Here is a 25,748-nt window from a genome sequence, read left to right on the forward strand (position 1 = left end):
TTTACAGTTCATTCGTTCCCATGCTGATGACATGTTATCCCTTTTATTACTCTCAGCTATTGGACCAGACGGCTTTTGTTGTCAGAGCAGAGAGATGAAGGAGTGGCACGGCTGCCGGTCAACCCGAGGAGTCAGTAAAGGTAAACCGGACTGGTTCTCTAGATGTATTGTGCTGAACTAGGTTTGCGGTATTGCCCATTATTAGAGTGTTCTCCTGTCTCTTTTAGAAAATACCAGAATAGCTTCCTCAGTGCTAACCCCTCCGTCGTGCTGTCACCTCTGCTGCGCTCACGTGACCGCCAGGACTGAATGCTCAGGTCATGTCTGGATTTTTTCCCGAGTCTTCCTGTCGAGCTGCTTATACAGTATATGTAGCTGAACAGGAACACATCCAGTTGGGACCGGAGCAAAAGAGTCTGAGGATCGCAGAGATAATCTACAGCTAAACACTGAGGAAGCAATATTTCATCCCAAAGTGAGAAGACTGGGATTTTCTGGAGAAAAAATTAAATGGAGAAAACCTTAGTGCTGTTCCCATCCTGTATACTAGGATATGCTGTTACTTTATGATTGTGGGGTCCAACATCTTAGACTCCAGAATGACGGGGCTGCATCACTTATTTTGTACGGCACCCCCTTCTAATTCACTATTTGGTTTACTGGCCACGCAACTACGCCAGGACCTGCAGCCGGCCACGTTCATTTGAATGGGGCTGCGCTTCTGTGCCCCGGGGAACCACTGTGTAAGGAAAAGCAGTAAAAGGGACACAGCGCCCACCACTGATCCTGAGAATTTAGCACTGCATCCCCTTTATAAGTGAATGTGGCTGGCTGCAGTACCCGAGCTGGTGGGCCCGGACGCCGCTGAGCAGAGGGGAATTAGCAATGCAGCCCCTTCCTTCTCAATATCATGGGGGACTGAGTGGTTGGACCCCACAATCCTGAAGTGCTGGCATACCCTAACCATGGCTTTATAGCAGGGGTGCACAACGTTTTGTGGTTGGGGGCCACATTGCCAGACTGAACCAATGACGAGGGCCGAAAATAAAATTTAAAGGAGTATTAACAACTGAAATACTGTATTTATGGCATTTTGAATATACAGTATATACCATTAATGTCTAGTTCCAGGACTCCCATCTAATTGGAGAAATACATGAAAAGTACATGTGAGCAGCCACAAGACATAGACATACATGTTACTGGACGGTTGGGGGCCGCACAGAATGGTATCAAGGATTACAGGTTGTGCACCCCTGCTTTATAGGATGGGGCCCTTTAAATGTGCATCAGTAATGTCAGTAAAGAACTTGTTTCTGTCCATCACATTAGTCCTTGTCCCTGATGACGCTCGCAATCTAATTTCCTCAGACATCCGTACACTGATTTTATAGAAAAACATGACACGGGTTCCCGGGGTGATATCTGGTTCTGTTCCTTAATTGGGAATCCTTTTTAATATGTCAGCTTTTCTCGCCCAGTTACCTTGGGGGACACAGAAGACCTTGGGTATAGCTCATCTCCCTAGGAGGCGTGACACTAAGTGAAAACTGTTAAGCCCCTCCTCCACAGCTATACCCTCAGCCTGGAGAGAGAGACTGCCAGTTTTTGCTTAGTGTCCAAGGAGGCAAGACACTCCCTGCTCTGCAGGGCTGTTTTTCTCCTGTTTGGTTTATAATTTAGATTTTTTTTTTTTTCTTTTATTTTTCTTCAGATCATCAGGGACAACAGAGACGCACTAGACCTCTCTGTTCTCCCGGGGTTGAGCTGCGCCAGTGCCGGTCACCCGCACTGCTGCCTCCCCCACAGAAGGCAAGGTGGATCAGGGCAGCCTCGCTCCCCTACATCCCGCCAGCGCAAGGGTCGTCCGCACGCCAAGTCCCTCTTCCAGCGTCCTGCCACTACGGTGCCAGTAGCTGAAGGGGCGACCCTGCTGGAACGGACCGAGGGTGAAGACGGCTGTGGTAAGAGAGAGGCTTCTCCAGCCCTACGTTCCCCTCCCTGGTCTCCTGCGTGCTGGACCCCATACTGGTCCCTGCTGAACCTAGACTGGCCCCTGGGTTGCCGTAGGTGAACAGCCAATATCCAGCTGTTGCCCAATAATCATATAGCCCCACACCACCACCATACTGGTGACCGCGGGGCGACAATACACTGCCCCTCCATAGGGCATTGCACGGGGGTGAGCATGGCATTGCTGTGGAGGAATTCTGCTACAGGGCCGGAGACCCGCTCCTAGCTGCCCCTGACACAGGGGTTATGCCGGCCCTCCCCCTTACTGGTCGCAGATTCAGTACAGGGGGCCCGCGCTAACTGCCCCTGTCCCTCCTCTACGGGCGCCTGTCCATTAGGGCAGGGGGTGCAGTGCTGGACTTCAGGGTCCCCCTCCTTACCGTTGCGCTAGGGCCAAGGGCCCGCTCCAGAAGCTCCCGGCCGCAAGGCTCGCGGCCTGCATGTACTGAGCGCGATGCTCCAACAGACCCCGGCCGACTGTTGATGCTTCCGGTCGGCCAGGTGCCACAAACTTTGACTCGGGCTTTGGCCTGCTCGACCGCAATCCGGCCCTCTGTCTCTGCCGGCCCGCGGGGTGGGCACCCGCGGCCGTTAGTACATGCGTCAGCCCGGCTCCCTCCAGGTCCCGGCCGACCGTCGGTACCTCCTGGCCGGCCGGGCGCCGCAAAAATCTAGGCCCCGGCTTTGCGACCTACTAGGCCGAAAAATTCCGGCCTCGGTTGGAGGGGGCGGGAACTTCTCGCGCCGCGAATTCTTCCCGCCTGGAGGTCCCCCGCCCCCAGGGGATCGCAGCGCCGCCCCCCAGGCCGGATCTTTGTTAACCTGTTGGGTACCGGCCATCTCCAGGGGCCGGCTCCCATCTGGAGGACACCCTCTATGTTCTGGGCTTCCTAATAGGCCTGTATGAGGCTGTGCCCCTGTATGGTGTCTCAGAGTGGCTGTGTTTAAAAAAAAAAAAAAAAGGGGCTTCCATGGCGAAGTTAATAAATAACGTAATGGCTGCGCAGGACGCTGCAGCCTGATACAGTAGTGCTGGCCGCACACTATGCCCCCCTTCCTTTTAGGCGGACCCCTGCCATCTCCCGGGATACGGCGCTGGCCAAGTGTAGGCGCCCCTCTTCCGCCTGTTCTATAGGCAGAAAGTCACCTCTCCAGTTATGGTGCTGGCCATGGACATGACCCCCTTCCTAAGTGGAATTCTGCGCTCCCTCTGGCCGCAGGCTGACCATGTGCATGACCCCCTTCTATAGGCGGAATACTACATTCACTGGATCGGTGCTGACCATGTGCACGACCCCCCTTCCTTAGGGGAACGCTGCACTCTCACTGGATTTAATGCTGGACAGGTGCATGACCCCCTTCTGGGGCGGAATAATTGCACTCTCACCGGATACAGTGCTGGCCATGTGCACGACCCCCCTCCTTAGGGGAACGCGGCACTCTCACTGTATTCCCTGCCGGCCATGTGTGTAACCCCCTTCTTAGGCGGTACGCTGCACTCTCACTGGGTTCGCTGTCGGCCATGTGCATGAAACCCTTCCATAAGAGGAACTCCGCACTCTCGCCGGATGTGGTGCTGGCCATGTGCACGTCCCCCTTCCATAAACGGAACACTGCACTCTTACTGGATTCACTGCCGGCCATGTTCATGACTCCCTTTCATAAGCGGTATGCTGCACTCTCATTGGTTTTGCTGCCGGCCTTGAGCATGCCTCCTTCTCTCAGGCGGCATACATACACTCTTACTGGCTGGGGTTGTTCTCTCGCGGTAGGTTGCTGGCCACGTGCCTGACACCCTTCCATGGTTGGGTGCTTGCACTCTCACCGGATCCGCTGACGGCCATGCATATGCATGGCCCCCCTTCTGTGGGCGGTGTACCGCACTCTCGCTGGATTGCTGCCGGCGTGGGCATGCCTCCTCTCCTCAGGCGACATTCTTGCACTCTCACTGACTGGATTTGTTCTTGTGCCAGTACGTTGCCGGCCAGGTGCATACCCCCATCCATGGCGGGATGCTCGCGCTCTCCTGGGATGCGATGCTGGCCATGTGCACCCCCCCCCCTTCTGGGAGGATCATTGCACTTTCACCGAATACGTTGCTGGCCGTGAGCATGGCTCTCTAACATGGGTGCGCTGCTTGCACTCCCATTGGAAATGGTGCTGGGTTTGTGCATGACCACTTCTCATTCCATGGGCAGAATTTTGCACGCTCACAAGATTCACGGCTGTCCTTGTACATGCTGTACTGGACGTTCCCCTTTCATTGGCGAAGTAGTTGCACTCTCACGAAATTCGGTGTTGGGTGGATTATTGCACAATCATTTAATGCTAGGATAATCCTGTGCATGCCCCCCTTTCCTTTTGGTGCGGGCCTTTGCACTCTTGCCATCTGCAGAGTTTGCCAGGTACCTTCTTCCCCCTTTTCTGGGCGGACTGCTTGCGTTCCATCGCATGCCTGTACTGTTCTTGTGCATAACTCCCTTTCAGGTTGCACTTTACACTTCCGTGGATACTGTGGGACGCTTTGGCTGTGCGCTCTGTGCGTTGTTTGGGCCGTGTATGCCTTCTCCTCCCGTGGGTGGGTTGGCCTTCTCACTGCCTGCAGGGTTGCTAGTACGTATGCCTCCCTTCCTCCTGCAACATACTTTTCTCTTGGGGTGAGGTTGCTTGTCGCAAGCTTTGCACTCTTCTCTGAAGAGATCATTCTGTCCACCTGTATGAGCCTAAGGTGTTGTTGTCCAACACACAACAATGAATGCTCAATGTATTCACAGCTGTATATCTTGTATATACGTAGACTGGCTCTGCTGGCTCGCTACTGCACCGAGCTGGGTGGTACTCATTCTCTGGTGTGGTCCCGTTGTGTCGGCACCCACCATGTTCGTTGGCCCTTCCACCTGGGGAGTGTTCGGGGTCCCTTGATGCGTACCCATTCGTCATCCCGTGACATTGCTTCCCCGCGCAACCGGTCGGGGTCGAGAGTGTTGTCTGCAGTGCCGCTCGACTTCTACGTTGGCTCTGGCGGGACTACAGTTCCCTCGCCTACTACCATTTCATCCTCTCAGATGCAGTGTGGTGTGGGTCCTTCCTATTGGCGCCCTCTGCGCTTCAGTCTGCTGCTACCAGGTTCAGACCGCTCCTCTCGGGTAGGTCACCCAACTCCTCTTGGGTGCTCGATTATCCGGGTCCGGGGACCTCCACTTTTGGTTTCTTCAGGGTATTCGCCTGCTGCGAAGCGGTGTGCAGGTCGTCTCACAGAGTAGCGGGGATTCGGCTCTTCTTTTCCTCGCCGGCTCGATTTTTTTGGCTTCCGCTCTGGGTTTGTCACTCCAATGTGGCTTCTACCCCGGCCAAGCCTCAGAGGCTGTTCCGTCATTGGCCGCCCCCCCTCCACCCTCGGGGGTGAGCATGGTTGTTCACTTGGATGGTTCCGGTGTCACTTGTGATCTCGTACCATCTCCCTCGTTCTCACTGGCAGTACTAGCTGTTTGCCGGGCCTACCGCGTTCTGTCCTCCCGCTGGGTGCAGATTGCCTTTCCATTCTGTGCATATGGTCCTGCTGGACTTACTTTCTCGGTAATTTGGGAGGACTACCCTTCGGTCAAGATTGTCCTTGGATCTCCCATACCGGGACTGTAGAACTCCTTTCTGTGGTGGCTACATCGACTTGGACTTTGGCCTGTCTTGTCCGGGCATCTGTCGGATGCTGGGCGGACCCTTCCGTTTTCTTCCGTCTGTCCTTCTGCTCCCCCACTCCAGTTGGATACGGGACTATGTTGTTCGGGGGCCGACAGGACTGTTTTTTTTTTCCGATCCTTCTGCCATGTTACTGGTCTGCGCCTGATCACATTCGGTTTTCTCCCGCTTGCCAGGTGATTCCTGCGAGCACGCTAGTGTTCGCTCCGACCGTGCTTCGTCCAGGTTTGGTTGTCGGACTTAGGGTTCTTGCCTGGGGTTTTGTGGAAAGCAGGGCATTCCCCCACTCTGCCTTTCTTTCCCTTGGTTGTCTTCTCTAGTCCGGCCTGACCCTGGGACTTTGGCTCTGTTACTTGAAGTGTCAAGTGTCGGCGCTGTCCTTACCCTTCCAGCGTTTCCTGGCCCTCTTGGGCCTGTCATGACCTTCTTCCACGGAGTGGCTCTTTGGTTCCTCTGTACCGGTCCCTGGTTCTGCCCTGGGAACTACATACTGAGCTCTCGGCGCTCCAATCTTTTCCTTGGAGCCGTTGCAGAAGTTCTCCCTACTCCTTCTGTCCTGTACAGTTGTGTTTCTCTTGCCATCATGTCTGACGGGTGCCTGATTGGCGGCCCTTCGTGTTCTGTGTTTTCTGTCCTTTTCCAGGACAGGGCTGTTCTCCATCCTGTCCCTTCCTTCCTTCTGAAGGTGGTATCTGCCTTCTTATCAACGAGGCTTTCGTCCTTTCCCTCCTATCCCCGGGAACGGACGCTTTACCGTTTGGAGGTTGTTGGGCCTTGCAGTTTTTACTTGGGGATCTCCGACTCTGTCTGCGTTCGGTCTCTTGTGTTTCCAGGAGGTCCGCGCAAAGGGTTGATGGCCTCCAGGGTGGCTTCCTCCGCTTTCTCAGAGTGTCTATTGCTGTGGTTACCGCACCAAGGGCAGGGTTCTGCTTTTGGTGTCACCGTTCATTTCATCAGAGCGGTCGGTGCCTCCTGGGCCGGAGGCATTAGGCTTCGGCCATGCATTTGTGCAAGGCGGTCACTGTCTTCCTTGCACACCTTACCGAGTTCTACAGGGTGCATACTCGGGCTTCGGCGTATGCTGCCTTGGGCCGCCTGGTCTGCAGGCGGCGGTTTCTTGATGCCTTCGGGTGCTTCGCCTTGGTGCTGTGGTCCCTCCCCTCTTGGACTGCTATTGAACGTCCCAAGGTCTTCTGTGTCCCCCAAGGAAACTGGGCGAGAAAACGAGATTTTTGTATAACTTACCAGTAAAATCTCTTTCTCGCTCTTTCCTTGGGGGACACAGCACCCACCCATTCTTTGTTTTTTTCTTTACACGTTTTCCGAGTTGTTTTACCCGTTGGGTAGTTGGCTTGTTGGTTCCGCTTTTGGACTTTGCCTTTTCTCACTACTTGGACACGCAACTGGCAGTCTCTCTCTCCAGGCTGAGGGTATAGCTGTGGAGGAGGGGCTTAACAGTTTTCACTTAGTGTCACGCCTCCTAGGGAGATGAGCTATACCCAAGGTCTTCTGTGTCCCCCAAGGAAAGAGCGAGAAAGAGATTTTACTGCTAAGTTATACAAAAATCTCGTTTTTGTTTTTTTAAATACAGGAAAGTATTACTACGAGGTGTCCTGCCATGACCAGGGATTGTGCAGAGTGGGTTGGTCTACTCCACAGGCCTCCTTAGATCTTGGTGAGTTGAGATCAGTAGCGTGCGTGTCAGTCTCTTGTTAAGACGTTTTCTGGATTATGGCTACCCACAAATCTTGGCTGTCGCACCTATTGTGCAAGTGAAAATCGTCCTTGCACTGTGATCCAAGGAGTCATGGTGAAAGTGAGTGGAGTCGCGCTGCAACAATACAGTCGGAAGAAGATCGCAGGGTTGGATTTCTTGCGATTCTAGTGTCATAGCAAATCGGTTGCAATGTGGCTCCATTCACTTTCTTTATGCGATCTTCTGTCACACTGAGGCCACTTATCCCAGTTATGTGCTGGATTATCAGGCTTTCTAAATGAAAGGAATTGTTTGTACTATGCAACCTGATGTGTTGTAAGCGCTCACAGCACTGTTCACACACATCATCCCCATCATGTTGTAACGCTCTGTATCAGTTTCACTGCTTCAGACTAAAGTTATGGATGTCCAAAAAATGGCGATGCAAAGACAAATTTAGATTTTTCTCAAAGTTTATTTTTTTTTTTAAAGCAATAAAACAAAATAAAGAATGTATAAGTTTGGTATCTCCATAATCGTATTGATTTGCAGAATAAGGATTGTCATTTCTAGAGTCAAAACCCCATAAACCTTGACAAAATCTAATTATTATTTTTTTTCTTTCCATTTTTACCGTACAAAGACTTTTTTTTTTTTTTTTTTCCGGTTTTTCCAATACAAGACCTGGTAAATTAAATGGTGCCATTAAAAAAAATGCATGTTGTCCCACAAAAAATAAGCCCTCATATGTCTGTCAACGGAAAATTAAAAAAGTTATGGCTATTGGAGAGTGTGGAGGAAAAATGAAGAATGCAAAAATGAAAATAGGCCTGGTCTTTAAGGGGTTAAAACTAACATTTCATAAACCAGTCTGAGTTATATAAAACCCCGCACCTCCACTGGTCAGCTGTTTGAAGAGGCCACTTGGCTTTGGTGAGGACTGCAGCCTATTCCTAGGCGCAGCTCAGTCTCATTCAAGGGGCTGAGCTGCAGTGCCAAGCCCTGTCACTGGAGCACCGTGGCCCCTTCAAAGCCCTGATTGGTGGGAGTGCCAGATGGGTCCCCGCCAATCATATACTGATGACTTAGGGTTCATGCACACGGCCGCTACCCAGCCGTTTTGTGCATTGGGGGCCACAATGTGCCGTCCCCAATGCACGGGCAACATTCGTGTAGATTCTGCAGATGGATCCAGACCCATTCAACTTGAATGGGTCTGTGATCCGTCCGCACCGCAAAAAATAGAACATCTTCCAGATTACGGGCCTATTCAAGTGAATGTGTCCACATCCTTGATGCAGGGAAAAAATGTCCCAGGCCCATATATTGTGGACTCGCTGTTTATGGGCCGCAATACGGGCACAGTCGAGTGCATGAGCCCTTTTCCTGAGGATAGGTCATCAGTATTGAACACTAACTTGGACAACCCCTTGAAACAATAGCTTATTGGAGTAAGTTGTTACACGTGTGCTTGCCTCCAAAGGAGAGAAGGGAAGAGAGTTGCAGATTTTGGTGCAAATATGGAGTTCACCAAAATGTGGTACCTTTCACTCCAGAAAGCTGGCAAAGAGCCATTAATAAATCCCTCGGGTGGAGGTTTGTAGTCGCCTGAATGTAGCCTTTTCCAGTTTTACCTTGATCCTTATTTTCCCGCAGAGAGTTTTCCATCTTTGTGTGATGTGTGTCATACTTACAGATCTATGATCATTGATTTTATAAAGTAATCTTTCCTTAGGAACCGACAAGTTTGGCTTTGGTTTCGGAGGAACAGGGAAAAAATCCCATAACAAGCAGTTTGATAATTATGGCGAGGTAATGCCCGTTCCTTTTGTTCCCTAAGTAACATTATATTTTCATCTCGACTTAAAGGGGTTATCACATCTGGGACATTTATGGCAGGACATGCCATAGATGTCTGATGGGTGCAAGTGCCACCTCTGGGATCTGCTCCTACGTCCTAACCCGGGGCATCCTCACATCCAGCCGCCCATGTGCGGCTCTCTCTATTCACACTTCCAGAAGTAGCCAAGTGCTCTGACTTTTTTTTCAGAAGTGCTATCGAAGTGAATGAAGAGAGCTGCTCATGCAGTCTCCGTGCAGCGCCACCACAGGAGAATTTAAGAATTACACGGTGCCCATACTAAGAGCTAGAAACGCTCTATACTCCCGTCATAGGATCTTGAACAGAGACACCCCCTCAATTAAAGAGAGGCACCTTCCCGTGTAGTGAAGATATCTATAGATAAGCAATCTATATTAGATTGGTGGATGAAACCGGACGCGGCGCTCAGTCGAGCCTTTTCGTTAACCAGCACCGTGCCGTACATTCTGTAGGGGCTTTGTTTGGTACTGCATGTAGCTCTATCCATTTCACAGTGCCTGGTAAACAGCTGATCGGGGGGTTTCAGGCTGGCAGTTCAGGGGGCTTTTCCTTTTCCCGAGGGCTTGGCCTTTGTGCTGCAGATCTCTCCCTGTAATTGTCACATCTTCTTACAGTAGATATGGCCGGTGGCAGTTGAAAGATGAATCTGAGCATGTGCGACCACCTCAGTAGGTGGATATGCAGATTACTATACAGCTTAAAAACGTCATAGTTACATAGTTAATACCGTTTAAAAAAAAGACAAACGTCCATCACTTTTTCATGCTGTATTATAATGGTGGCTCAACGTAATTTATTTTTTCCTGTGCAGGAATTTACAATGCATGACACAATTGGATGTTATCTGGACATAGACGGCGGGTGTGTGAAGTTCTCTAAAAACGGTGAGTGCTGCTCACGTTTCCCTATGAAATTCTTTGTGTACCTCCTCCATTTATCTCAGCACTAATGTGTTTTATCCTATCCCATTAGGCAAGGACCTTGGCCTTGCATTTGACATCCCTTCTCATTTGAAGAACCAGCCGTTCTTTGCATCATGTGTTTTGAAGGTAAAGTTACTGTACGATTATTTTGATTCCTGCAGACATATTCCAGAACGCTCTTAAATTTACCCTGGCCCTGTCCTCAGCGAGGCTTGCAATCTACTTTATCTCATCCACAAACACTGGGCCCGATTTTAAAATTGTCCTATGATTTTATGTTAATTTCTCTGAGGCAAAACTTTTTTCACTTGGAGTCATTAAAAAAAATCTCCTGCATCTAAATATTTGTATGGCTCCCCCTGGTGTTTCTTTGATTTCTGCTCAGATAGTCCACCTAATGTTTCTGGTGGTGACACACCCAGTAAATTAGTCCTTTTGCCTGGATCATCTTGCACATGGGTGGCAAAAGGATCTCTGTCATTATGCAGACACCCATTAAGACTGGTTGCACTAGAAGCAGCTAGTAGTGGGCACATCAGGTGGATGCTCTGAGAGGGGAGCATAAAATTACCAGGGGGCGCCGTAATAGCCATATCTAGACTCATTTTATTTTTAAATATACATTTAGATGAAAACTTTTTTTGGGTGTTCTATCCGAGTAAATTCATGTTTAATCCTGGAACAGCCCCTTTAGAAAGTATGTCAGTGAGACTAGCTGTGGGGGAGTTTGCCATAATAATGTTTCCGCATGTCTGATATCTCCCATGTGTTTACCCCCCTCAGAATGCTGAACTGAAGTTCAGCTTTGGAGAAGAAGAGTTTAAGTTTCCTCCTAAGGACGGGTTTGTTGCTCTATGCAAAGCCCCAGACGGCCATGTGGTGAAATCACAAAGCAGCGGTATGTGTGCATGCGCCCCTATTGCCTGGTCATGCTGAAATAGGAAGAAGTAAATATGCAGAAGATGGGAGAAAATTAAATATATTATATTTTAATATTAAAAATGGACATGCAATTGTTCTTAGAAGGTGCAACGTCTAAATATAGCAATTGTTCAGTCTCCAGCTGAAAATCTTCCCTTACCTTAACACCTAACAATTTTGCCTAAGCTCAGCTCCGGCTGTGGGAACAGTACTTACCCCGCAGAAGTGGGAGGAGGGGGGGGGGGGGGGGATTGCTTTAGCTGCTGCTATCTCCTGATTGCATGTTTGAAAGCTGGCATTCCAGGCTTTCATACAAGATCAAAGTGACAGCATTAGCCCAAGATAAGCAGGAGATATCACTGTTAGAAATCGAGTCGGGAATAATTGCGGTAAAACCTGCTTTTACGTTCACTGCATACCGATTTCTAACAGTGATACCTTCCCATGTAGTGAAGATATTGCTGTCCTTCTGGTATTGTTTGAAAGCTTGGAACGCCCATATCTTTAGCTGCTACCAAACCAGAGATATGAGCATCTAAAGCAGCTTCCCTTCCTCCCCTTCAGTCTGTAGGAGGAGGGGGAGCAGTTGCAGAGCTGACAGCTGCAGGAGGAAATTAAAAATGGTAAAAAATATATAGAAATGGGACATTAGCTTCACTGTACTGACCCACATAAAGTTATGTTATTTATACCACACAGTGAACGTCGTAAATAAATTCCACAAAATAATGTTCATATTGCTGTTTTTCTTTTCCCCTAAAAATAAAATAGTTATTTACTACACTATGGGAGTCCTTTATTAAGACCGGCGTTTTAGACGCCTGTGTTGTTAACCCCTATACCTGGCGGCGGGTCCACCAGAGTTATGAAGCGGCCTCTACATAACTTCGATGTATCCAGTGCCGCTTCTAAATGTAAGACAGCTTCCTTGTATTGTGCTCACAGAAAACCACTTCGTTTATTTCTATGGAAAACTGTTGACCCCGAGTCAATCAGATAAAGCCTTATTCACGTGACCACTGTTTGCGTCCGAATCTGGGACGTTTTTTTTTGTGGCTCGGATGCAGACCCATTCACTTCAATGGGGCCGCAAAAGATCCATTGCTCTGTTCCGCGGCCCTCCTAAAAAAAATGTCCTATTCTTGTTCATTTTGCGGACAAGAATAGGCATTTCTATCATGGGCGGCCCATTCTGTTTCACAAATTGCGGAACGCACAGTGCCTGCATCTGTGTTTTGCGGACCACAAAACACTGCGCGGTTGTGTGAATGTAGCCTTAGGTTACGCCCATTCATATCTGATCTATTCCTTTCACTCTGCTTGTCCTGTATGCTCTCGCCACCATTTATTTTATCTTTTTATTATTCCTTGTACTTATATTATTTCTCCTTTTTCTTTAGGAAGCGCACAGGTGTCACAAGCCAAGAACGTTCCCAATGCCCCCAAAGCTCTTATCATTGAACCATCCAGAGAGCTGGCAGAACAGACTCTGAACAACGTGAAACAGTTCAAGAAATACGTGGACAATCCAAAGCTAAGGTAACTGCAGCTCTGTAGCACACAGGTAAGGTGTCAGTCTCCCATACAGAAGGTTGTGAGTTCGAAGGTGACCATGGCCTCCCACTACCGTGGCACTTGATCATTCTCATCTGTTCTGTTTTACAGGGAATTGCTCATCATTGGAGGAGTGGCTGCGAAGGATCAGCTTTCTATGCTTGAGAATGGAGTAAGTTCTGGAATCTAGATTTGATTAACTTGGCCAGTTAACAATATAAGGGCTCATGCACACGACCGTATGTATTTTGTGGTCCGCAAAACATGGATCTGCAAAAAAATACGGATAATGTCCATGTTGCATCCATATTTTTTTGCGGATCCATTGTAACAATGCCTATCCTTGTGTGCAAAACGTGTTCTATCTTTTTGCAGAACTGTCATGCAGACATATGGAAACGGAATGCACACAGAGTAATTTCCGTTTTTTTGTTTTTTGACCCATTGAAGTGAATTGTTCCTCATACGGCTGCAAAAAAAAAACTGACAGACACAGGAAAAAGCCCTTAATGAGGGATGGGGGCACGCTGGGAATGTTGGGGAGTACAATGCGAGTATGCAATAGAAAAGGACTATATCTAAAAGCAGCACATCCCAAAGACAGCAGATATATTCTTTGTAGTAGCCGTAGCAAAACAAGAAACTTTTAACCCTTTCGTTACCTGGACAATTTTGCTCTCCCTGACACCGGATGTTTATATCAGCGCGGGGGGAGCCAGGTAAGTATATTCATTGAGAGGGGCCTGGCATATGGGGGAGCATTTTATAGTCTTGGATAACCCCTTTACACATGCCTCCTAGCACTTTATACTCATGGGCGCCTTCTTGCAATTCGCTGAAAAGAGCGCATCCTAAAAATAAAGATTCAGTATGTGTAGAGTTCATACATGCTACTCACTGTATAGCTATGTCTGCATGCACATATCACGTATTCACCAAAGCGAAATACTCCTCAAATCTCTGAGCCCATGTACGTACCAGCCTCCGGATAATATACAGGTCTAACTGCTCATCTCCTCACGCCTGTGACAATCTGAGGGCACGTATGCTCCCTAACCTGAAGATGTGTTTCTGTATCCTGCCCGATGCAGGGGAGAAAACATTTCCTGCCGCTCCCTGACTTCCCATAATGTAAGCTTGTAGTCTTTGTATTCTGGCAGTGGTAAGCATTGAAAGTCAAAATGTGTCATTCCCTTGGCAGTGAAAGTGTTAAACTATGTTCCCGTTCAGACACCACTCGACGTGTTAGTGCAGTTTCACGCAAATGTAATACAGGCTTCATGTACTGGCCTGGCCCCCGGTCTAATGTCCCGAACTGACACCATCATAAATCCATCGGTCTGGGTCATTAGATCTGCTGTCAGCCTGGGACGTCCTGGAAACGGGCAGTAACAACCCTAAGTGCTTAGGCACACTCCTATAACGCAACGTTTGTGGGAGTTTTGGTTTAGTCCTTGAAATGTTGGCGTGGTTGATACTTGTAGGCCATGGCACTAAAACGTTTTGCATTTTTCCTTCCCATTCACTGCCTGAGACTGAAGACAACCTCTCTGCTTTCCCTGCAGGTCGACATAGTGGTGGGGACTCCCGGCAGAGTAGATGACCTTATTTCAACAGGAAAACTAAATCTGTCACAAGTCCGGTTCCTGGTACTTGATGAAGCTGTAAGTTCATGGTAGTCCGCTTTCTATGGCTCACTTCTTGTATGTTCTGCACTATATAGCTGTCTGCGGCTTTTCACAGTCCTGTTACACAGTCGAGTCCCATTATTATGGTCACTAATGTTCGGTTTCAAGTTTTAAAGTGGTTTTCCACTTTAAAAATCAATTACCGAAGTTATTGAGCGAAGTCACGCGCGACTTCGTGAATAACTAACTGGCTCATCGGAGCCCATACATTCTAATGCTGTACGGAGATGAATCTCCGTACAATATTATTCAGAAGTTTTGAACGAAGTGACTTCGGATGAGGCATCCTAAGCTCTCTTTGCTCATCACTAATGACCACTTCCTACTTTTGAGGGCAGCACACAGCTCATGAAGGAAGTCACATGTGCTGAGCTGGTTCGGTGGGTATATAAGGTGGGTGATAGGCTGTCTGCACACATATCCCTCGTTGCTGTAATGGGTAAAAAGGACGATTTATCATAGGTTACAATAAGGGATGATTATTGGCCTTCGGGCCGCTGTATTTCTGAACCTGCGCAGTGTGAACTGTTCTCTGCTGCTGTGGTGAAAGTGTCTGGTGAGTGGACAAATGGCTCCGTTGTGAATAAGTGACATGGAAACTGTGGAGCGGAGCACCACGTGCCATTGATGTGAGAGGTGAACGTCTGCTATGAAGGTGTGCGAGGGCAGATGGACACACTACAGTGGAGCAGCTCAATGCTAAAATGAACCAGGGGCTACCAGACGTGTCTAGCACAACAGTTCAGAGAACCCTACTGTGTATGCGGCTCCGGAGCAGACGGACGGTCACTGCTCCTCTGCTAATGAAGTTGTATCAGCAGAAAAGGCTTCAGGTTTCGCAGCGGTATCCGGATTAGACCTCCAGTAATTGGCAAAGGGTTGTCTTCTCCGTTGAGCCGCGTTTTCAGCTTCATTGAACGGATGGATGTTGGTGTGCCAGCAGAGAAACATCAACGAACAAACTCCCTGCAACCATTGCTGGAAAAACACAAGCTGCTGGTGGCAGCGTTATGGTCTGGTCTGTTCTTGTGGCATTCTCTGGGCCACTCATCCATGTGGAAGGCAGTCTCAGCTAATTTGGGCATGAATCCTTGCAGATCATGTACACCCCTACATGCTGATTGTCTTCCCTGGGTCAGATGAGATCTTGTAGCAGCTGTGGGATGCACTGCAGTCAGCATGGCTCCAGATACCTGTGACAACCTACCAGGACCACACGGTTTTCAGCTACTTATAAGGCTTAAATGGAAAGATCCTCTTTGCTGACAATTAAGCTGAGTTCAAGAGCTTTGTTAGGAGCTTCTGACAGACATGCAGGAATGGGGGCATTTGTTAGACCACTGGCTGCCATAATAACCCCTTGGCTTCCCTCATTCGCATTGTAGGGCACTGACTGGTTAGCATAAGGAGCCCCTTCCCTCAGGTGCTGCAGTTCCTATGGATAGCAGCATCCAAAGAGTTAAATAAGTTGTCCAGGATTAAAAACAAGGCTGCTGTCCTCTTAAAAAAAAAAAAAAATTAAAAATAACCACGCCTGTCCTCAGACCATGTAGTGGAATTGCAGGTCAGCTTTATTCTCATCAATGCCCTGCAATACCGGATGCAACCTATGGACAGGTGGGACGCTGTTTTTAGTACAAAGTAGCCATGTTTTTCTAATCCTGGACAACACCGTTTAAGAAGCGCATATTAGAGCTTTTTATTCCCTTAAGTTAATTTATTATTAAAGGGGTTATCCATCCTTTACTCAGTGATGACCATGTGAGCAGCTCTGTAGTAATGAGCTTTTTCCAGCACAAGGCTGACTGAGTCGTGCCATTCTGGTGCTAACTTCTTGCAATGGAGCTACAGCTGATCGGTGTGGGACCCCCTGCTGATCAGCTGCTGGTGGCCTATCCTGAGGAAGGGCCATCACTTAGTAAAGGCTGGACAACCCCTTTAATAAAAATTGTAATAATGCGCTTTTTCTTCGGGAAAGAATTCCCTTCTTATAAAAATATGAAGAATAAAAGTCCAGAGATCACAATAAAGGTAACATACCCCATTACAAGCCATCTGTGACACCTGAAAATCCTCCTCACCCTCTGTATACCTGACGTACGCACTTTGTCTTCTCGCTCCCTTGTGTTTCCAGGATGGACTGTTGTCCCAGGGATATTCCGACTTCATTAACAGAATTCACCAGCAGATCCCACAGGTCACCTCAGACGGGAAGAGATTACAGGTAGACACTTGATTACTGTGAATTTACCGTATTCTTGCGTTGTAGGGTCTTGCGTGATGCCACGTTTTCAGCGTAACATACGCGTGTCTCTTAGGTGATTGTCTGCTCCGCCACGCTGCATTCTTTCGATGTGAAGAAGCTGTCCGAGAAGATCATGCACTTTCCTACATGGGTGGACTTGAAAGGAGAAGATTCAGTCCCTGAAACTGTGCATCACGTCGTTGTCCCTGTCAACCCCAAGAAGGATAAGCAATGGGAGCGACTTGGCAAAAACCACATTCGAGTAAGGATGCTGTGGAGCCTGGTAGAATGGATGTAAGGGGTTTAGTTCAGATGGAGATGGGTCTAGAGGTTATATGTAAGGCTACATCTACACAGGTAAGGTAGGTAAAAATCCATAGTGTATTCCAATACCAGCCATGTGGATGAGATTTTAAAGAGGACCTGTCCCCTCTCCTGACATGCCTGGTTTAATAGCTTCATGCATTCTTATGGCTCTATGTTGTACCATTCCTTTTTTATTTCTCCTAGAAGTTATGATGAATTGCTAGCAGACTGCAGTAAGGGTACAGAGGGGAGGTACCAAGTTGGGGGTGTGTACCAGCACAGATTGAAAATGGCAGCTCTGATTGGATAGAGTGAGACTGTGCAGGTACACCCCCCAACTGGTGACCTCCCCTCTGTACCCTTACTGCCGACTGCTAGCAATTCAGTCATAACTTCTAGTAGTAATAATAAAGGAATGGTACAACATAGAGCCATAAGAATAGATGCTCCAGAATTGTTATTATATAGGGAATGCATGAATCTATTAAAACTGACATGTCAGGAGCGGTGACAGGTCCTCTTTAAGAGACCTTATCCACATGCTGCGGAATTTCTATCACTGGATTTCACCATTTCCATATAGCAGATTGTAAATCATGGTGACTCTGAAGCAGAATCCATGTTACACATGTGTACTTTGCGGAGGATACAGCAGATTTTTTCACTGTGTGTGTATCGGTGGTTAGAGGGGTTGTCTCACTTCAGCAAATTTATCATGTAGATACTATTAATTACATTAGTAAGGCACTTACTAATGTATTGCTATTATCCATATTGCTTCCTTTGCTGGCTGGATTAATTTTTCCATCAGATTATACACTGCTCATTTCCATGGTTACGACCACCCTGCAATCCAGCAGAGGTGGTTGTGCTTGCAAATTATAGGAAAAGGCATCAGCCTCTCTGGTGGCTGGGACTGTTGGAGTGCACGTAGGCCGGTGATTCTTTCCTATAGTGTGGAAGCACGACCACCTCTGCTGGATTTGCAGGGTGGTCATAACCATGGAAATGAGCAGCGTATAATGTGATTGAAAAATGAATCCAGCCAGCAAAGGAAGCAATATAGAGAATAACAATACATTAGTAAGTGCCTGGTATTGCTTTCTCTACATGATAAATTCCACTTGCTGCCGTGAGACAACAACTTGTGCATCTTGTACAGGCAGACAACTCCAATGCAATATAGAGATACATAGAGATGTTATTCTGTATGACATCTCAGAGAATATCATGTCTCCTTTGACATTTTGCAATTTAAGATAATCATCTAACCCATCATTTTTCTGATCGCAGTATGAGGCTTTCATAAAATAATGTAACGCACACCGTTGTATGCTTTCCTATGGGGATAGATTAGAGGTGTAATCTTGCGGGGATGTAATGCGACCACCATGATGCACTAGCAAACTACACACCTACAAGGAGGAGATACAAATGTGTTTCAAGGCACCTTTATATGGACCAACTATCGGGGCAATTATTGGGAATTGCAATGTATTGCGCCCAGTGGTGTATCTTGGTTTTGTGCTGCCCTAGGCGAGACTAAACTCGGGCACCCCCCTAATATAAATTTGACCCACCCCTTCCTGTCAAGGCCAAACCCCTTCCTCTCTAAACCCCACCCCTTCCTATGTGCCATCCACAGATCCCCCTCCCCTAAACAGTGCCATCCACAGATCCCCCTCCCCGACGCTCACAGGAGTACATTTATAAACTGTAATCAGTAACTTTAATCATTGCTGACCTCTTTACTTGGATACCTTACTCTGTCTTAGCTCCGGTAACAGCAGGCAGTGCGGGCAGGCGGCGCCGGCGCTCACTCACTGACGTCATGCGCCTGCGCCGCCTAGTGGGAGGAGCAGGCGCGTGATGTCAGTGAGTGAGCGCCGCCCACACTGCCTGCTATTACCAGAGCTAAGACAGAGTAAGGTATCCAAGTAAAGAGGTCAGCAATGATTAAAGTTAAAGTTACTGATTACAGTTTATAAATGTACTCCTGTGAGCGGCGTGGCCCTGTATATTCTAACCCCCAGGCAAGCGTCCCTGTCACCATGAGATCCATCGGATCACTGAGATCGTGAAAACTCAGATCCGATGGTATATTCTAATCCCCAGGTAAGCGTCACCATGGGAACGCCTGGGGTTTAGAATATACCATCGGATCTTCTGAGTATACCGGCATATAAGACGGATGGGACAAGGGGCAAACAAGGCATTTTGCCGCCCCATTGGCAAGTGCCGCCCTAGGCAAATGCCTTGTTTGCCTCGTGATAGATACGCCACTGATTGCGCCTCTCAGTGTTGGGCTACTTTCACACTAGCATTGTTACTCGCTCCGGCAGGGCTCAGCAATAAAGCTTCCGTTACTAATATTGCAACCATCTGCATCCGTTATGAACGGATCCGGTTATATTATCTTTAACATAACCAAGACAGATCCATCATGAACTCTATTGAAAGTCAATGGGGGAGGTTTAGGACACCGGCTTTGCTGTTTAGAATGGGTTATCTGTCCGATGATACCTGTCAGCGATGTGGAGCTCATAACGGAGACCTGGTTCACATGATATGGAATTGCCCGAGACTTCGGCGCTACTGGATAGATGTTCGGGAATTAATTAACACTGTATATCATGTGCAGATTGATTTATCCCCTTTGGTATATTTACTAGGTCATATGGGAGATATCCCAGTCTCTAGTGAATTGAAACTGGCTATCCTGAGAATATTATACCAAGCCAGGAAGCTGATAGCTTTCTATTGGATTGCTCCTGATCCTCCACTCTTATCGCAACTGATAAACAAAATACATATACTAGTCAAACTAGAAAGTTATGTGTACCAGAAAAGAGGGAACAATAAAAAATGTAATAAAATATGGTCTTTGTGGATAGATCATTACAATGTTTTAGTCTAGTGTCCTAAATGTTACAATGTAGCGGGAAAGTGGATCTTTGAAAATTGAATATTACCCTGCATAGTATTGCTATAGTAAGCTGTAGTAAATGTATGTGAGAGTAATGAATGCTGTGATGGTGAGATGTGGGGAACCTAGTGAAGGACTTTACTCTGCTTTCATGGACGTTCTGTGACCAATAAGAAGACATTAAAAAATGGACCTTTGAACTTTAATCTATATTGTTTATTATATTGGCTGCAAGAATGGGCTGGGGAGGGTGGATATGGGTGGGATTGTGGGAGGGACGGGGAGGGGATTTTCCTATTTTGTTGTACTGTTCACTATAAAATGTTCTAAAATCAATAAAAAATATTTGATTTAAAAAAAGAAAGTCAATGGAGGACGTATCAGTTTTCTATTGTCAGAGAAAACGGATCTGTCCCTATTGACTTGCATTGTGGGTCATGACTGATCCGTCTTTCTCCGAATCCCAGGACGGAAAGCAAACCGCAGCATGCTGCGGTTTTCTCTCTGGTATGAGAACGCAACCAAACGGAACAAAATGCTGTTGAGAGCATTCAGTTCAGTTACGTTTTGTCCCTATTGACAATGAATGGAGACAAAACGGAAGAATTTTTTATTTTTTTTCGATATTGAGACCCTATGACGGATCTCAATACCGTAAAACTAAAACGCTAGTGTGAAAGTAGCCTTTACACTGCAACTATTTAGGTTCTGTTAGCCTCACTTGCTTGCATTGTTAGATCCTCAACTGCTATGGCCTCCCATCAGCACCCTGCCGCTACCTTGCAATAACACTGATGGACTCACAGATTTGAAGGGTTATGCTCCCATCCATTGCATTATAATAGTTCAGGGCAGGAAGGGGTTAAGCCCTGGCAGGCAGACATGCAGATTTGAAATAAAAATGCTTGTCTTTCTTTTATTCCCTAGTTCCTCCTGTTCTGCTTTCTGCTCCTTTTGTTTGCTCTGTGCTGATGTCTAATTAGAGATGTCAGCACAGTGTAGAGTCTGAAACCATATATTACCCTATATGACCACTAGAGGGAGCAGTAGTCTACAGTCACAGTGACATTGATCGCCAAGGAAAGGGCATCAGCCCTGATATATGCAAAGTGATAGTCATATCGAACTTCTAATTACTTGTTTTTTTCCTTCCCCAGACAGATGGTGTGCATGATAAAGATAACACTAGACCCGGGGGAAGTTCTGCAGGTAATGCTCCTACATGATAAATCTGATGATCATATGATTGCTGTAGTTTAGCCACACTTATCACAGCTTTTATCTTTCAGAAGCCATGTCTGAAGCCATAAAGCTCCTGAAGGGAGAGTACGTGCTAAGAGCCATCAAGGAACATAACATGGATCAGGCCATTGTCTTCTGCCGGACTAAGCTGGACTGTGATAATTTGGAGCAGTACTTTATACAGCATGGAGGAGGTAATAAGTACAGCCAGTCCGTGAGGTGTTGCATGGGACCTCCCAATATACAGAGGCTGACCGTGCCCCGCTGTTTCTGTAACCGGAGAGAGCTGGACACGTATCCAGCAGATTTCCCGTAATCCACCATCTTGACTTGGCGACTGTTCAGGGAACCCCTAGTCTCTGCACAGATGCAGGCTCCACCTCTGGGAACCTCACCTCTCAGACATTTATGGCATATTCTGCTGACATGACTTAAATGTCCGAGATGGTAATACCCCTTTAAAGGGGTTGTCCGGATTCAGGACGGCTTCACCCCTCCGCCCCCCCTGATATGAGCATCAGAGAAGTTTATGGAGATGCAGTGACGTACTGGGCTCTCCATAGGAACTGCTAGACGGAGGCTTCTACCCAGCAGTGAGCCCGGTGACATCACTGGCACTAATTGGCCGCTTTAGCGCTGCCCCAGCCTGTAAAACATGACACAGGCTGCTATTAGGGCCACGCCTAGTGCATCGAGCAGACAGCTCTGGGGTCCTTTATAAGTCCTCGGGACTGGCTGAAAGGGCTAGCGGGTTTTCCAGTGACCTGATCAAAGACTGCTGAAAACCCTCGTCAAATTGGGGTGTCCGCTTTGATCATATTGTGGTCATGGACCTTTGCTACTAAAGGTTTGGCCAGGAGCTGCTAGAATCTGCTCAGAGAAGCGGTCACCGCCGTTTCTTACAGTGACACCAAAAGAGTTCTTTAAGGGGTTAAAAAAAGGCAGTTTGTTTCCAAAAACAAACACCATACAGTGATCTGAAAAATACTTCAATATTTTCCAGGACCTGACAGAAAAGGACATCAGTTCTCGTGTGTATGTCTTCATAGTGACAGGAAGCCGCATGAAAGAAAACAGAATCTGGAAAGATTTAAGGTACAACAGCGCCCCCTGCTGATGGACAATGCAAACACGAAGCTCTAATAAGTGATTCTCCATACAATGCGTCCCTAGGGTTTCCTTTGTTTGTAACATCTGCAGATTTTGCCATTTTGTGTTTTGTGGTCAAGGGGACTACAATATGTGTATTTTTGGTAGGCAGTATCCATATTCTCAGGAAATAACAAAACCTATTTCATTCTTCTGTTCTATAATTGCAAATCGTTAATGTGGTATCAGTATTCATGTACATTTACTAAGAGTCCTGCACAAATAAGCATTCGAGTAGCCTTAGGCTTCGTGCACATGACCGTATCAGTTTTGCGGTCCACAAAACAGATCTGCAAACCATGGATGACGTCCATGTTCCATTGACTTCAATGGGTCTGTGATCTGTGTTTTGTGACCACAAGTAGGGCAAGTTCTGTCTTTTTGCGGACAGTACACGGATGAGGCTACTTTCACCACCAGCGTTTTTGCTGGATCTGTCATCGATCAGCAAAAACGCTTCCATCATAATACAACCAATGTGAAGTAAAGGACCGGCAATCACAGTAAGGTATGAACTTCCATCTTTCTTTATTTCACCACGTAGAGGACTAGAAAAACAACGCGTTTCGACTTGCATACTGAGTCTTTGTCAAGTACAATTCAAACAGAAAATATGGGATTTAAATAGTCCGCCACGTACGACGTCAATAACACGTCACAACAGGATTGTCAGAGAGACAAAATACAAACAATAAGCGGCAGACTACATAGACATGGAAAACAACATGCTGACTATATAGATGTAGATATGTGTGTATATATAATATATATATATATATATATATCGTCCGCATGTTGTTTTCCATGTCTATGTAGTCTGCCGCTTATTGTTTGTATTTAGTCTCTATGACCAAAAACCCTGTATGCACACAGAAGGATATAATTTTCACCGACTGATAATAGGATGCTGCAGTGTGCATGAGGACAAGTAGTGCTCATCTGCCAAATTTCTTTAGGGACATTTAAGAAAATTAAGCTTTTTTTCCCCAATATCTCAAGCTTTATCATCGTGTTTGATAACTGCTTGTTTCATTGATTCCCTTAAGAAAAGCGATGTTCGGTTTTTGATCTGTACGGATGTGGCTGCCAGAGGTATCGATATCCGTGGAGTCCCTTATGGTTAGTGCTTCTTGTGTGATAATTGATGTGTTGATAGAGTTGGCTGGGTTTAGGTGGGTGACACTCTCGTTTTCTCTTTGTTGCAGTTATCAATGTAACTCTTCCAGATGAGAAGCAGAACTATGTCCACCGCATTGGGAGAGTGGGCAGAGCTGAGAGGTATTGTATATGCGTCCTCCTTATCCTCCTAAATCCCATTGGTCTAAGTGCTTTGTGGGTTGGGTTGATTGATTGACATTACTCTTCCCGTTATACATCATATAGCTTCTTATTAGCTGGCGGCCGATATTCCTTCATGTGGCAGCTGTCTGTGGTGACCTCTGTTGCAGGCTTCAGCACTGCATGCTTGAAGGGGCTGTCCCACAAAATACGAAGGATGGGGAGCCGACCGCTGTGGTCCCACCGATCATGAGAATAAGGCTTTGTGTTTCCCCATTTGAATGGAGCGACTGTCTTGCATGTCCGCTGCTGCTGCATTCCACTTTATGGGACTCCTGGAGATAGACAAGCACTGTACTGTTATTTTAGGCAGTCCCATAGAAAATCGGTGCAGTAACAAGGCACATGTGACCAGCCGCTCCATTTATACAGGGAAACATGGCCTCGTGATCGGCAGTGATCCAAGCAGTGGGGCCCTGGCTTATCAGACACTTATCCTCTATCCAGTGGACAAGGGGACAAATGTGTTTTATGGGACCAACTCCTTTTTAAAGGGCTTTTCCAAGGTTTTGATATTGGTGGCCTGTCCTGAGTGAATGAGACTGAGCTGAGATCCAGTCTAATGGACTATGCTGTGAGAGGACTGCAGTACTCTCTGGTGGTGGGGGGGGCCCGGGCCCTCAAACAGCTGGTCTGCAGGGGTGCCGGTTGTCAGGCCCCTGTTGATTTTGATATTTATGACCTATTCTGTTGATAGACCATCAATATCAAGATGCTGGACAGCCCCTTTAAAGGCAGGACCCCCCATTGAATTGCATGCCGCGCTTCTTGCTAGTAGGACCGGTTGCTCCTTCTATGATGTCACAGGGGCAGGGTCCACCACTACTGGCCTTATTTGGCATATCATGGAGCTGAATAAAGGGTAAATTATGCCCATCATTCCTCAAAGGACTGAACATTGTACATTGTCTTTGTCCTATCAATGCTGCGACTCATCAAGTTTCTTATTATTTCAGAATGGGTTTAGCTGTTTCTCTGGTTGCATCAGAAAAAGAAAAGGTAAGGAATAGAAAATGGTAATTTTGCTGGATTATACAGTCTGCATGCTTTAGCAAAGTGTTGAGTTCTCTTTAACAAGTGTAACATGCAAAAGAGGTACCTCCCAAGGAATGAGAACCATCTTGCTAGGGCCACCTTATGGATGTGGTTTTCTAGGAGTCAAAATCCAACTTTTTAACAAGCCTTGGGATATGACGAGGGAAAATGGACAAGCCAAATATGCATTTCTCGTGCATGGCATTGGGGGACACAGCACCATGGGTATATGCCCAGCTGCCACTAGGAGGCTGACACTAGAAACACAAAAGTGTTGGCTCCGCCCAGGTGGGCTATACCCCTCTGCAAGAGCCGAGATACACCAGTCTAGTTCTAGTGTCCGTAGGAGGCAGACATGACCTGTCTTGCAGGTCATCCTGCTGAATTTATTTTTTATTTTGTTCTATTTTTTCTCTTTTTTTTCTACAGGTTCTTCCTGATGCAGGGGTGGCTCCATCGTGTTCCACTTTAGTTGCCCCCCTGCGGGCGCGTACTCAGGTACCCGGCAGCCACCTAGTCCCCACTTATCTGCTTCCGCAGAGGAATTCCGACGGACCCACGGCTCCCGTGTTGAGTCCGCCGAGGGGGTGGTCATTGCTGCGCCTGAAAACGTCAGAAGGTGAGTATGGCAGTGTCTCCCCCTCCCCCACCACCCTGTGTCTCCTTGTGTCCTGGACCCCTTTTTAGCCTAGCACTTGGGTCCGGAGGAGTTCCTCCAACTTAGGGGGCACTGCACGCTTGCCTGGGGTTCTTTTCTGCGTGGGGCAAAACTTTTTGGGGCACCCTCGTTTCTAGGGTCTGGCCCTTTAAGACGGCCGGTTTTGCTTTTTCGGCTCCTTCCCGTACTTACGGGTTTCCCCCTGCTCCTACCTGGCCTTCCGGGCCCCCGCACCCCGCCGGGGACTCGGCGCTGCGTCTCCGCTTCTGCTGCTGCCTCCGGGCGTTTTTTTCTACTTTAGGCCCCGGCTTTTCTTCAGCCTAGGCCGCAGGTCACGTGGGGCGGAGCTCCGCTCCGCCTCCTGCCTTCCCGGGCTTTTCGCCTCTCCCTCCCCTCTGTGGGTGGCGCCCTGGGAGGCGCGCTTTTTCTTACCCCAGCGCGGGCTGCTGGGGGGGTGTGGCTTCCTCTACTACCGG

At 47.6% G+C, this 25,748-nt stretch overlaps 1 protein-coding gene across 1 annotated transcript in view; it reads left to right on the top strand.

Moving 5' to 3' along the window:
* Positions 1 to 25,748, top strand: part of DDX1 (DEAD-box helicase 1) — a 46,624-nt gene that overhangs the window by 12,502 nt on the left and 8,374 nt on the right. Inside the window, exons 7-23 of the mRNA XM_040427346.1 lie at positions 57 to 140; positions 7,301 to 7,384; positions 9,141 to 9,217; positions 10,099 to 10,171; positions 10,260 to 10,336; positions 10,994 to 11,108; positions 12,532 to 12,670; positions 12,797 to 12,857; positions 14,251 to 14,349; positions 16,508 to 16,597; positions 16,692 to 16,880; positions 21,008 to 21,059; positions 21,140 to 21,286; positions 22,096 to 22,187; positions 23,288 to 23,360; positions 23,447 to 23,519; positions 24,536 to 24,578. Of these exons, the coding sequence (XP_040283280.1) occupies positions 57 to 140; positions 7,301 to 7,384; positions 9,141 to 9,217; positions 10,099 to 10,171; positions 10,260 to 10,336; positions 10,994 to 11,108; positions 12,532 to 12,670; positions 12,797 to 12,857; positions 14,251 to 14,349; positions 16,508 to 16,597; positions 16,692 to 16,880; positions 21,008 to 21,059; positions 21,140 to 21,286; positions 22,096 to 22,187; positions 23,288 to 23,360; positions 23,447 to 23,519; positions 24,536 to 24,578 (1,568 nt within the window). The remainder of the gene's footprint in view (positions 1 to 56; positions 141 to 7,300; positions 7,385 to 9,140; positions 9,218 to 10,098; positions 10,172 to 10,259; positions 10,337 to 10,993; positions 11,109 to 12,531; positions 12,671 to 12,796; positions 12,858 to 14,250; positions 14,350 to 16,507; positions 16,598 to 16,691; positions 16,881 to 21,007; positions 21,060 to 21,139; positions 21,287 to 22,095; positions 22,188 to 23,287; positions 23,361 to 23,446; positions 23,520 to 24,535; positions 24,579 to 25,748) is intronic.

This window comes from Bufo bufo, chromosome 4 (assembly GCF_905171765.1).
Source record: "Bufo bufo chromosome 4, aBufBuf1.1, whole genome shotgun sequence".
NCBI lineage: Eukaryota > Metazoa > Chordata > Amphibia > Anura > Bufonidae > Bufo > Bufo bufo.